The 13,776-nt window shown below is 42.7% G+C and overlaps 1 protein-coding gene across 5 annotated transcripts in view; it reads left to right on the plus strand.

The window, feature by feature from the left end:
* Window positions 1-13,776, plus strand: part of PDCD1LG2 (programmed cell death 1 ligand 2) — a 111,490-nt gene that overhangs the window by 28,344 nt on the left and 69,370 nt on the right. For all 5 annotated transcript variants that reach the window (XM_040449498.1, XM_040449494.1, XM_040449497.1 and 2 more), the window contains exons 3-4: window positions 3,961-4,266; window positions 12,864-13,133. In XM_040449498.1, the coding sequence (XP_040305432.1) occupies window positions 3,961-4,266; window positions 12,864-13,133 (576 nt within the window). The remainder of the gene's footprint in view (window positions 1-3,960; window positions 4,267-12,863; window positions 13,134-13,776) is intronic.

The following is a 13,776-nucleotide window of genomic DNA, read 5'->3' on the forward strand; positions in this document are numbered from 1 at the left end:
CCATATGTGTTCACTCTTATGTGGCTCCTGAGAAACTTAACAGGAACCCATGGGGGAGGGGAAAGAGAAAAAACAAAAACAAAGAGGTTAGAGTGGGAAAAAGCCAAAGCATAAGAGACTCTTAAAAACTGAGAACAAACTGAGGGTTGATGGGGGGTGGGAGGGAGGGGACGGTGGGTGATGGGTATTGAGGAGGACACCTTTTGGGATGAGCACTGGGTGTTGTATGGAAACCAATTTTACAATAAATTTTATATATTAAAATAAATAAATAAATAAATAAAAATAAAGGATCCAAGGTGGGGCCTGGTATTTTTAAAAAAGTCTTTCAGGTGATTCCAATGATGGCCAGAGCTGAGGCACTCTGCTTAGTGATTCCGCTGTGCATCGAGGCTTGAGAAAAATATCTTCACACAGTTGTTTGCAAGCATTTTCTTACCTCCTCTGCAGTTTACAATAAGCAAGAATAATTTAGGATTTTAAACGTGTATTTCATTTCCTAAACTCATTTTTATATGATAATCAAGCTCAAAGCTTTGCATGTCTTAGACGCTTTGAGACAAAACTACACCAAATAAGAACTCATCCTCCAGTTACCCTGGGCCATCAGATATTTGATTCATGTTTGCTAATTGCTCTTTCCTCCTGTGAACATAAACCGAAAACTGTTCACCTGCCTAAGAGGTAACGTACTTTATGCCACAGCCCCTGCACACACACTCTGTATAAGGCAGAGGAGAGAAGCAAGCAGAAAATGGATTTTTGTCAAAGGCCCAGAGCGTAAAGAGGGGAGTTCTGCCCTCTGCTCTGGGGAGTTCCAGAGGAAGTTACAGACTGTCTCTCTCTGTCATGAGAAGAAAGCCTCAGTGTGGTAAATAAATTTGTTAAATAAATTCAGTAGAGGCAACACCCAAAGTCTTCTGACACTTGTTATATCTCAGATTCAGGGACTGAACTTTCTCGCAAGCCCCATTTCTCTTCCCTGTTTCCTGCTTTATCACGTGTAATAAGATAACAGAAGGAGAGTAAGAGTAAATCCCTGCATCTGGCACACAGAAGATGGTTACTATGCATTTGGTGAAAGAATCAGTAAATAGTACTCTTCAGGCCAGAGTGCATTTGATAGCAGATAGCTCTGTCTTGGTTATAGGGGGACTTCATAACTCAAAGTTTGGAGATGGTTCCCATCATCAAGGGGTCTACCCTTAAGAGGGTCCTATTATGGAGACCCAGGGTGAGAGGTATTACTCTCAGGTGTTCAGTGGGTTTCATGAAATGGAATCATGCAGGAAATTCAGAAGCACAAATCTCTTTCCACACGTGTCATTCCAGAGTCTTCTCAATCTGTCCAAGCAAATGCAGGTGTGATTAGCAGTGTTTTACAGAGAGGCCCTCATGTTATACACCTGCCCCGCCCCATCCTGCACCACAGAATGCTGGGCAGATATGAGCTCTAGCAGTGTTAGAAAATCACCTTCATGTTCTGGTCATGGTTGAAATCGGGTTTGGAGGCAAGATATAAACTTGCCAATCATTTTCGATAAATGTCAAGTTTTGTGCATAACTATCAAGTTTGCTGTGTGATGATTAAGAATGACAGTCTGTGCAATTTGGGTAAGTTGCAGTTTGATGAGAGGAAAACAGAAGTGAGTATGGTTAGGCTTGTCCTTTCTTCTTCTTCTCCCTCTTTCTGTCATTTATTTGCCTTTAACTGGAACTTAGTATGTGCTAGGCCCTGGAGACACCACAACAGACTCAACCTGGTCACTGCCTTCAAAGTCTTGCAGGATAGTAGAAGGAGAAACTCAAGTCAGAAGAGAAATTGCCATGTGAATCCTTCAAGCAACAGGAAACCCAAAATTTACGTATACTGTAAAATCTGTTGCCCAAGATGGTCAGGGAATGGGCTGTCCTGGTTGATAAAATATCGTGGTCAATAAAGAAAGGCCATGTATTGCATAGGTGGATGACCACTTCCGCAAGAATTAAAACATGGTGCAAAAGAAAGGAACTGATGTTTACGGACTGCTACCTGCCAAAATAAGGCACTTCATATGTGCTATTTTGCCTAGTTTTCCCCCACAATACTTACATGCAGATTCTAACCTTACACCTGTATAGATAAAGAAGCAAAGACTCACAGAGCTAAATGACATGTTCAAGATCAAAGCACTCATAGTCTCAATACTAGTCAAGGTTCATCTGTCACTAAATCCCATGCTCTAACTGTACCACTTTTCATAATGGTAAAAACTCCTTGAGTAGCATCTGCTCAGATGCCATCCCCAAGTATGTGTTGAATGGATGTTTTGACTAATCAAATTAATGGATGAATGCAGGAAGCTCTCCTGAATACAGTTTTGTCTAATCTTTTGTCAGGATTCAGAAATGACTAAGATCTTGCTGCACCTCGGTCATAATGAATATCCATCCGTTAATGATGGAGGCAGCATAATTTTCTACAGTTGCCCACACTTTATCCATGCATACACCACCTTCGTTCATTTTGCTTTGCTTTACCACTCTTCATGCTATTGCTTTTATGGGATTTTTTAAATCAACTCAGCTTTAATTTTTTGAACAAAATGGTATACCCCTGTGGTAAACGGAAAACCAGTATAGTATCACTGTTACTGGTAAATAGAGGATATGAACAAAAACAAGTGCAACAAAAGTAGTGTTATTAAATTCTACCCAGATCTACAGTATCTGCCTGGGAACTTCCTGTTTTATTAAAAGAAGAAATAGCGATTGTTGGAGGTGTGAGAGTCTAATTGCAAATTATATGTTGTTTGAAAGACTGAAGTAGAATTGAAGAGGAAATAAATTTCTCTCTGGGTAATTCAGTTCCCTTTAGGCCTTAATTCTACCCTAGATAAAATTATTTCATGTACTTCGTAGGTGCCTCATATTTTGGGAAATACCTTTGCAGTAGAAACTATTGATTTTTAAGTCAAACATCTAACTGGCTCTAAATTTTAACTTTACTAATTGTATGTCCTAGAGTGAATCACTTTGAGCCAGTTTCTTCAACTATAAAACAGTAATAGTAATACATATTTCATGGTTATATTTTCAGGATTAAGTGGCATAGTTATAACCTAGCACTTGGGGTGTCTGGGTGGCTCAGTCGGTTAAGCATCCGACTTTGGCTCAGGTCATGATCTCATAGTCCGTGAGTTTGAGCCCCACATCAGGCTCTGTGCTGACAGCTCAGAGCCTGGAGCCAGCTTCAGATTCTGTGTCTCCCTGTCTCTCTGCCCCTTCCCCACTCACACTCTGCCTCTCTCTGTCTCAAAAATAAATAAACATTAAAAAAAATAATAATAATAATGAGCCTAGCACAGTGCCTGGTGTATAATAGGCATACACTAAACATTAGTTCTATTCCTCTCTTCTCCTTATTGACAGAAAATAAACTTCTCCAATGGGGTTGTATGATGCGATGGGTGAGGGCACTAGGGACATACCTGGGTCTGATCCTGGCTACTTTTCTGTGCCTCAGTTTCATTTTCTAAAAAGAGGATGGCTCTACCTTGCTGGCTTCCTGGGAGGACAAAATGAGACTGTGTGTTAGCAGATGCCTAGCATATACTAAGAACTCAACAAATGATAGCTGTTACTATTACTATCACTTGTGAGGGGAGGTAGTATTTGGCAGGGAATGATATAATTTGATCCATATGGAGAAAATGAGTCTGGGTAATAGCTGACAGGCGAGCCATCAGCTCCACAGTTGTGGAGGGTTGAGAGAAGAGAACTACCTCACAACAGTGGATCCAGAATTCCACTCTTGCCCAGACAGAACAGGGCACAGCAGAGAAAGAGCCCAAAGGACTGCCCAATGCGTGACAGGTGTCTCCTGGAAAATGGGGGTGTGATGGGTCTCCTCAGCTCCCACTCTGCACGGAACTGAAATATGAAGGCAGACAATAGGAGAATGTTTTGTGTTCTGTTCAGCTTTATTCACAGTGATGGTCTCCCAGGAACTATACACAGTAGACTACGGCAGCAATGTGACCCTGGAGTGTAATTTTGACACTGAAGGTCATGTGGAACTCAAGGACTTAAGGGCCAGTCTGCAGAAGGTGGAAAACAATACATCTTTGCACAGTGAAAGAGCCACTTTGCTGGAGGAGCATCTGTCTCTGGGGAAGGCCTTATTCCACATCCCTCGGGTGCAAGTGAGTGATGCAGGACAGTATCGCTGCCTGATCATCTATAGGGTCGCCGGGGACTACAAGTACCTGACTCTGAAAGTCAAAGGTGAGTAGTTTCAAGGACGAGAATCTTTGGAGGCATCGGCACAAGCAAAAACTGGGAGGTGGTTACAAGGAGACCGGGCAGTCTTAGAGAAAACAGAAGCACCTGCGCAGAAGTATTTTTTACTCTCTGAGTGTAACGCAGCTGAGGTGAGGGGAAATAGGGGCAGGAGTTGCAAGAATAATGTGGGTCTGAAGGGAAGGCAGGAAATGCGTCCCTGAAAGGCGGGAGGACACCAAAGCTAAGCCCTGCCTTGCCCACAGTCCTCCAAAGGAACAACACTGACCTGATTGTTAAGCTCCTCTTTGAGAGAAGCTCATTCCTCTGGTCCAGAGTTTTTTAAGCCCTGGTTTGCCAACCATTAATGGATGGAAGTATCAATTTAGTGAGTAGCAACCAGGTAGGTGTCTTTTTCCCAATAAAATGAATGAGCAAAATGAATAGATCAAAAGGCATCACATAGTAGGGCTGAGTGTTGTGACACTCTTGTTTCAGAGGTGTGTGTGTGTTGGTTGGTTGGTTTGTGATGTAAAATATTTTTGCTCACTCTGGGTCACAGTTTAAGAAGTTTGGAAAACACTGCTCTTGTCCACGCTTCACCTATTGCAGATGAAGCAGCTAAAGTCCAGAGAAGTCAAGTGGGTAGGCTGGGGGAGCCCCGTTAAGTCAATAGCTGTCCCCATTCCTCTAGGTTAAGGGCTCTCCTTACCCCGATACAAGCCTAGAACCTAAATCCGAAGAGAATCTTCAAGTTCATGTTTGTTCTGGAAAAGGTCATTTTGGAAAAGACCATAAAAGAACAACAGACTTGGCTCTGTTCATCAGCTTGTGTTTTTCATCCTGCCCGGACTGCTCTGGGTTTTTTCTCTGTCCCCTTCAATCTCACCCATTAGGCCTCAGAGGATCTGTTCTGTCTTCTGGAAAGTCCATAGACTTTGGTCCCTAAAGACCATTGACCTTGGCAGCAATGTTGTAACTTTATGATCTGGCACAAAGAAGGACAAACTAGAAGGGTTAGACATAAGGGTGAATGTTGTTTCCACCTGTGGCCTTGGGCAGGTTATTTCACCTTTCACAATCTCACATTTTTCTTATTTATAAAACGATAACAATAGTAGCACCTACCACATAGGATTATTGTAAAAATTGAGATAATGAACATAGAGAACTGAGCATGGTGCTTGGCACATGGTGAGTGTCCAGGGAGTGGGTTTAAAGACCTCCTCTCATCTCAGACATCAATAAGTCATCAGGAAAGTCATGTGCCTGGATGTAACTGACTTCCACCTTCACTGCATTTCCTACATCCAGAACTGGAATGAACGCTACAACTTTGAAGTTAGCCTGAGTTCAATTAATGGGAAGAAAGAGGGCTCTACATTGTCATGATCTCCTAATGTGTTCAGTATCTTCACCCCTCACTCCCTGACTCCACATTTGTTAATCTCTATTTAAGTGCTGTAATGCATCTAGGGTCTCTGGGCAATTGGGGGCCAGTCATTTCACGCTTTCTGTCCAATTGAAGGCTGCCCTTCATTCCTGGAAAGCCACTCTGCCAGCTTCATCACCTAGCTCAGGGATGACTCGGGTGTGGAACAGGTTAATTCCTTAAATCCGAATTATTTATTCTTTAAATCATTGATGGTCTTTGAACTAAGGTAGATGGATATACGAAAACTATACTAAGGTATATGGATATATGAAGACAGTTTTAAGAAATGAGTTTCTAATTCCTAATCTTCCCCAACTACTCTTTCCCCAAATTGAGTGTGCCTGAGAATACGCCTTCCAGGCAAGTCTCTTGGGGTTCCCCTAAAACACTTCCTCTTTGATCATTGCCTTCTTCCACTTCATAAAAAGTGTGCCTCTCACCCATTGTGAATATGGTGCATTGCCCTGGGGCGTAGAAAAACATGACTCTGACCAAAAGAGTGATTAGAAATATTGATACCATATCAAACTTTAAAGACTAATAAATACTTCTGAAAAATAAGTGATATCAAGTTCTGTGTTCAACAAATTTGGAGAAGGCCCTAATAGAGTTAATAGATGATAGCAAAAAATGAAATAGTTTTTTTCCATGTAAATCATAATGAAGTGACATTCCTGTAACAAAACTGCTTCTACTCCCACTTACTTATTCACATGAGTAAGCCCTTCTTGCCACAACAACGGAAAGTCAGAAATAGAACCGATGCTTACCCTTGTCTCATTCCAACCACAAAGTCATATACATCCTCAGATAACTGGACAAGTTGAAAAAGAGAACCCCATCCATCCTATTAAGAGATACATTTCTAGTCAACTTGCCCTTTTATGCTTAATCATTATCAACATTTTTACATTTGGATCTTACATGTGCTGATAATAATAGAAATGAGATTTCCTTTTTTTAGTATTTTAAATGTTTTTATTTATTTTTGAGAGAGAGATAGACAGGCAGATCATGAGCAGGGGAGCAGCAGAGAGAGAGGGAGACCCAGAATCTGAAGCAGGCTCCAGGCTCCAAGCTGTCAGCACAGAGCCTGATGCGGGGCCCGAACTCACCAATGCCAGATCATGACCTGAGCTGAAGTTGGTTGCTTAACCAACTGAGCCACCCAGGTGCCTCAGAAATTAGATTTCAGTGCACAAGAAAACTATGAACACTTGAAGCCTCGTGATCACAAGGGAAAAAACGACCCTCAAGAGCGAGATGTATTTTGTTGTTGCAAAGAAACATAAGGATAATCAATAAAAGAACTTCCAAACATGTTGCGTTAGGATAAAATCCTGCATAAAAAGTGGCACGGGAGCGGAGGGTCACAGAATGACACAGTGTGAAAGAGAAACCATGTAAAGCTCGGACCATTAGAGGAGAATTTTTGTATATATTTTTCCACAGAGGGTGGAGTGTATAAAAGATATCTAGCTGTCTTTTGCCCTCTAGACACCATTAGATACATCTGTAAGAGTCAAATCATTGTTTTACTTAAAATATAAATATTTACAAAATGCTAAACATAATCTATTTTCCCAATATAGAAACTTAGGAAAAAAAATTTTTTTTAATTTTTTTTTAATGTTTATTTATTTTTGAGACAGAGAGAGACAGAGCATGAATGGGGGAGGGTCAGAGAGAGAGGGAGACACAGAATCCGAAGCAGGCTCCAGGCTGTGAGCTGTCAGCACAGAGCCCGACGCGGGGCTCGAACTCACGGACAGCGAGATCATGACCTGAGCCGAAGTTGGACGCTCAACCGACTGAGCCACCCAGGCGCCCCGAAACTTAGGAAAATTTTTAAGAACCGACCTAAGACGTGTGAGAAGGGGCATACTGCATCCAAGTCCTTTTAGAAGGAATGCAAGCAATAACAGGAAAAGCTGAAGACCATCAGCTGAGAGTATTCTAACCTGATCAGGGGTCTCTGGAGAAAGCAGGGGAGATTTGGGACCTTAGTAAGGATTTGTTTCAACGAAACAGGACTAGAGGAAGGATGTGCTTTTTCCTTAAAATGCCTCATCTATGGCATAGACTTGAAAACAGATTTATAGCAACTTCTTGGACGTCCGGGCAATATTTCATATGAAATACACTGAAAAGAGAGCTAACTTCAAAAGTACAGGTAAGTCAATACTAGGTAGAGTGGCTCGAGAGTCCAGAAGAGAGGTTTCTGAAGGGGAAGGCTGCCACTACAGGACTGTGAGTAACCTGTCCGAGGGAGGTCAGGGAGCATGGCCTAAGAGAAGAGCGCCATGACCCCGAGACGCCAGAGAGGCCAGGGCTTGCGCCCTCAGGTTGAGAACTGGCCTATGCAAAGGATCCCAGACAGTCCCAGAACAAGTCGTAAGAACACAAGAGCCAAAGCAGCCTGAAGTCTCCAGGCAGGGTGGGAGATGGGGACGGGAGACAGCCAACCCCCAGAACGGGCTGAGGCTCACGGAAGTGTTTCCAACCGGTGAAAAAGCCCAAGCTCCTTGGGCATACAGCTTGAGCAAGTCGAGGAAGGAGGTGGCAAGGCTTCCATTTTTCTCTCACAATGGCCTTCACCCTAAGGAGGGCAAGACAAAGGGCATGGGTGGGGTGGGGGGGAACAGCCCAAGGGAAGTGATGCAGCCTGGAAAAGATAATGACAGCCTCTGGACCTAGAGAAAGCATTTGCTTAAGACACTTACTAATAGGGCTAAATCTCTCCTTTCAGTGCCTTTCCCCACTTGGGGAAACAAAAGGGTAATAAGGAAAGCTGGAGTTAATTAAGAAAACAATGTCCCGAATTCTGAAATGAGGAAAAGTGCCTGCAACTTACAAACTATTTAACCTGAAGTTCCTCGGCAGCTCATTTAACAGACAAATTGGGAGCAAGCCTAAAAGATTTATTTCAGCAATTACTACAAACCCGCCTATGTTCTGTTAAGACCGAGGTATTTGTAAAACTATATTTTTTCACCTTAATTACTATCATTATGATAGAGCAGATAATACAATGTGCAGCTTTCTCTTTATTTCAGAAATGCTAGAGTTGCCAGTAGCATAGGGATCATATAGTGAGAGACGACCAGGGAAACAAAAACCATTTAAACTGGTAGAAATTTCAATCAGAAAATAGCAATTCTTTTGATGGAACAGACTGAACAGCCAACCTGGGAACAGTGTGGCAAATCGGCAATTAGCAAGAGCAAGAAGCTGTTGCCCGCACTGGACTGGAGGGAGAGGGGGAAGGCAGGAGTACTGGAGTTCAGAGGCCAAGGTCATTCTACAGACGCTAGAACCACAACGGGCCCATCCAGTGGTAGCAGGAGCCGAGGAAGAGATGTGGGTGCTGGTGGAGAGGCCCCTATAGCATAGAGCATAGGGGAGAAATACCCGACTTCTCCCTCCTGCTTGCCCTCCAGTCTTCCCACCATGCCTCCTATTGGCTGTCAGGAGCCTGGGGAGATAGCCTGCAGGAGTCTCCTAGATCATTCATTTAGTAAAATTGATCTCATGACCTTAGACTGTATTAAAACCCTGTGTTGGGCCTAAAATGTGCTCCACACATAGGAAGTAATTAGTCCCACTATACTTTGTGCTGCTTAGGTAAAGTCTGGAATATAGGTCATGTTATACTGGCAAACAAAGTGAATCCAAGTCTGGTCTGAAAACTGTCCTCTGAGATAGGGTTCAAGGAAGTAGCCATGTTTTACCCAGAAGTCAAAGACGATATGGAATCTTGCCAGTTATCTTCAAACACCCGAAGGATCATATGAACAGTGAATAATAATTGCTAACATTAACCGAGTTTTTGCTATATTCTAGGCACCTAAGTCATTCAATCATCCTAACACCTCTGTTAAGGATAAGTATTATTGTACAACCAGAAGGCTCGACAGGTCATGTAACCAGCCCTTGGCTCAGCATAGTCAGACCTTTCAGACTTCTGTCTACTATGCTGCCCCCATGTTGTCTTATTAAACCAGACAATTACCAATGGTAAGCTGCCCAGAAGCAAAGTTTGGCTTGGCAGAAGGATGATCTTTCCAATGAAAGTTTAGCTTTCTTATTGTCTAATCATGGTAATGGCTACTCCTGAAAGTAGGAGCTTCCATTAATCGATGTATTTTGCCCAAAGTTAGTTATCTAGCAGGTTACTAATATCAGAAAAGTGTTAGCAAGATAAAAAGGGACATTTCATAAAGATAAAGTCAAGACAACAGGGAGACATAACAATCCTAAATGTGTGTACATCTAGCAACATAGCTTCGAAACATATAAAACAAAAATAAAACAGACCTAAAAGGAGAAATAAATCCTCAGTCATGTTTGGAGATTTCAACTCATCTCTACTATAATGGATAAACAAAAAAGAAAATAGAAGGGTTCAGTAAACACAACCATCTTGGCCTAACTGACACATACAAAACTTACACCCAACAACTGCAGAGTAGGAAGTTGGACTATTTTTAACTTTAAGATGACTTTCATCTCTGAAATTCTAAAATTTACTCATCTTTTCCTAAGAATATCTCCCTTAGTCCAGCTTCCCTGTTGTGTGTTGCTAATAATGTATTTTCGGCCACTTCCCAAATATGCATGAGGCTGTGGAGGTGTCTTTAATGTTGTAAACATGCAGGCTGTGGGCTCCCATCCTTTCCCCAAACCTTGCTGGTTCTTTTAAGTGAACATCTCTCTCATCTTCTTCCTCATTTGTATATCCCACATTATAACCTCAGCCTACCTCCCAATTCCTGGCCCCCCGACCTCTGAAACCACCTCTCAACCTGGCCCTCAACCTGGCTTCTTGTTCTGAGCTATCCTGCAGGAACCAGCCACACCTTCATATGCAACACATTGCTGCTATGAACCCATTTATTCTTCTCCATCCCCCTAAAGGCCCCAGAACTTACAGAAATAATCTACACCAAAATAGGATGAAATGATTATAAGAGGACATCAAACCAAGGGAAAATACGTGTAGGTAAATAACGTAAAATGAGAGATAAGGTGAGTCCTCAAAAATTCATGCTTCAAATACTATTGAATTGCTAGAGGTAGATCAAAATTGGCTTCAAGGGCACTGGTAGGTCTAACCGGTTCAACTCCTCAGCAGGATGCTTCAAAACCTGCTTCTTCTCATCTTCCACTAGTTCCGTGTGCCCCTAATTCCCCCTGGGAAAACATGCCCCCCCCCTTCCTGTGTCTATTGCTCTATCCCCAGACTTTTGCAATTACAGAGAGAATCATCGATTCCAATGCAGAATTCAGAATAATGTGGCCACGACTGGCATGAGTTCAAGTCCCTCTACCTACCCCAGATTCCAGCTGTTTGGAATTTTACCTACCTCATAGGGTCCTTGGAGAGTTTAACTGGGATAATGTGTGTCAAGGAGATAGAATCAGGTTTTAGAGCCACTCACCCCTGTTCCTCTCCTTGGACCCCTGGTCCAAGTCCTTGACCAGGTGAGCTCTACGCACAAGAACCAATAGCCAAATGGGAAATGAACTCCATTTGTTAAATTAGTAACTGGATGAGCACATGACTTTCTCCCTTCCCCTCTCAGTACTTTAAGGCTTCTCTGGTGATTTACACTGGAGAACATGACTTAGAATAAGGGCCTCTTTTTTCCTGCACCCCCCTCCTAACTTAGAGTCCATGTTTGCCGAACAGACCCTAAAATTACTCATCTATCCAGCCTCATGGATAATAAAGTCCATCCCACCCACCCAGTCACAAGCAGAAGCTGGAATACTGTGAGCCAGGAAGATTTCAGAGCTTTCTGAGGCAGGCAGGTCAGTAGGCCCAACTGAGTATGCTTTACTGCATGGAGACAAGAACTTCAAGAGAGGCCCACAGACCGTGAGCCACGCTTCCAGATGAGGTCACTCACCGTAGTGAACAGTGACCCCGTGAGCGTCTTTGGCTATAACTAATCAAATTAGCAACTCACAACACAGAGACACAAAGGGAAGTACTCAAGGGGCAAAACTGTGGAGAGGGGCCTGAACATTCCTCCCCCTTCCACAGTACGTGAAATCACACAGCGTGAAGCTTAGCACCTAGAAAGCACTTACTACCTCATACACGTTTGATGTTTTCCACAGGGCTGTCCTCATGATTTTAATGTAAAATTGCTTTTCAGCATGGGTGTGCCTGTTGATACTCCTCCCAACAGTAAGAAAAAACTGGTTTCATCACACCTGAGCCACAAACACAAAGATTGTATCAAAATTCTGTTTCTTAAAAATTTCCTAGCTAATGGAAGTTAGTACTCATTTCCACTTCCCTTCACCAAAAACCCAACAGATTACTTTCCATACTCCCTGGTATCTGCATATGTTGTTATTATGTCTTTATTTTGGGCTATCATCTAAGATAACAATTTGTCCTTGTGTCTTATTGCTTTCGATGTCATTTGTATGCATTTTAGATTTCAGTTTTTTAGAGGGTAGGGAGCCACTTTGGATTAATTCACTCAGCATACACTATACACAGGTGTGTGTGTGTGTGTGTGTGTGTATGTGTGTGTGTTGTACAGGATAAGTAAGTAATATAACTAATTCTTAACTCTTTATAGGTAGAATCTAGGTCTTTATTTTTGTCTCCTCCTAATTTCAAAGAGAAGGGAGGAAATGGGGAAGTGGGAAGAAAGTTTTCTTCTGAAAAGATGTTGGAAGAAGCACCAAGTAAAACAAGAATGTGGGGATTATCTAGTGATTTCATTTAACCACCTTCTGTCTTTTCTCCAGTCCCCGGTTGTAATAATTTACAGGAATACAGGAAGCCACAGAGTGTGATAGTGGAAAGCACTGTTGAGACTTGGAATCAAACTTCCAATGTGCAGATGTTGGCTCCAGCAATTATTAAAGCCTGGTGACTCTGGGCAAAATACTCAACCTCACTTGCTTCAGTTACCTCCAACAAAAATTGGGAATACCAACAACACCATTTTGTTATATTATAAAAATGAAATGCTTCGATGTCAGTAGCATGATATCTGGGACACAGGAAATGTTTAAAAAATTAAAAGCATAATTAGTTAATATTGATAATGATAATTTTAGCCATTTCACATGGCAGTGAGTACAGAGATCTCTAGGAATCAGAAAAGAAAAACTTACTTCTTTTTCTTTTTGTATTATCCAGCTTCCTACAAGAAAATAAACACTCATATCCTTAAGATCCCAGGGGTAGATGAGGTACAGCTCACCTGCCAGGCTGAAGGTTATCCCCTGGCAGAAGTGTCCTGGCCAAACGTCAGCGTCCCTGCCAACACCAGCCACACCAAGACCTCTGAAGGCCTCTACCGGGTCACCAGTGTTCTGCGACTAAAGCCACACCCCGGCAGAAATGTGAGCTGTGTATTCTGGAATGCTAATGTGAAAGAACTTACTTCAGCCGTCATAGACCCTTATGGTAAGAGCAGCCCACCCTTCCCGACTCCAGTAGTCAGGAAGTAGATGGCATACTCAGAATGAGTAATTGGAGGATAACGTAATAAAAAGTCTATTTGTGGAGGTGTGGTCAGGATCTAGAGAAGCGAGTAAGGTTATTGCCGGACCCTGGGGCTTCAACAGTCAGAGGAGTGACTGCTACTGTTGGGGTGGTTCCCGGATGGAAGCCAGGGAAACAAATACCCCAACCTCACACTCCCCCCAGCCTCCAGGCTCCTGCCTGTGCCTCCCATCCGCGGCACCCAGCTGCGAGTCAGAGAACAAGGGAGTCCCACTGATGTGTTTCAAAAAGGCCAACCTCTCAGAGCTCAGAACCCAGTGTTGAAGTGCAGAGGGTGAATCTGAAGAGGAAACAGATAATAGCCAGCATGAAAGCTAATCACTGTAATTCGGGCACGGTGCCTAGAGAGTCAGCAGAATAAATGTGACTTTGCTGGCTCTGCTGACACTCAGGTGGGTATGGGGTTTTCAAGGAAAGCTGGCCTTTTGTAAAATCTTTCAGAGCCTTTGCTGATGGCTCTGTGCCGCATACTTTAGAACTTCATACACCAGGGAAATTTCAAACAATTTGGGAGTCTGTTTTATTTTGTAGTTGCTGGGTAAGA

Source organism: Herpailurus yagouaroundi, unplaced genomic scaffold (genome assembly GCF_014898765.1).
Source record: "Herpailurus yagouaroundi ecotype Mexico unplaced genomic scaffold, PumYag 199, whole genome shotgun sequence".
Lineage (NCBI taxonomy): Eukaryota > Metazoa > Chordata > Mammalia > Carnivora > Felidae > Herpailurus > Herpailurus yagouaroundi.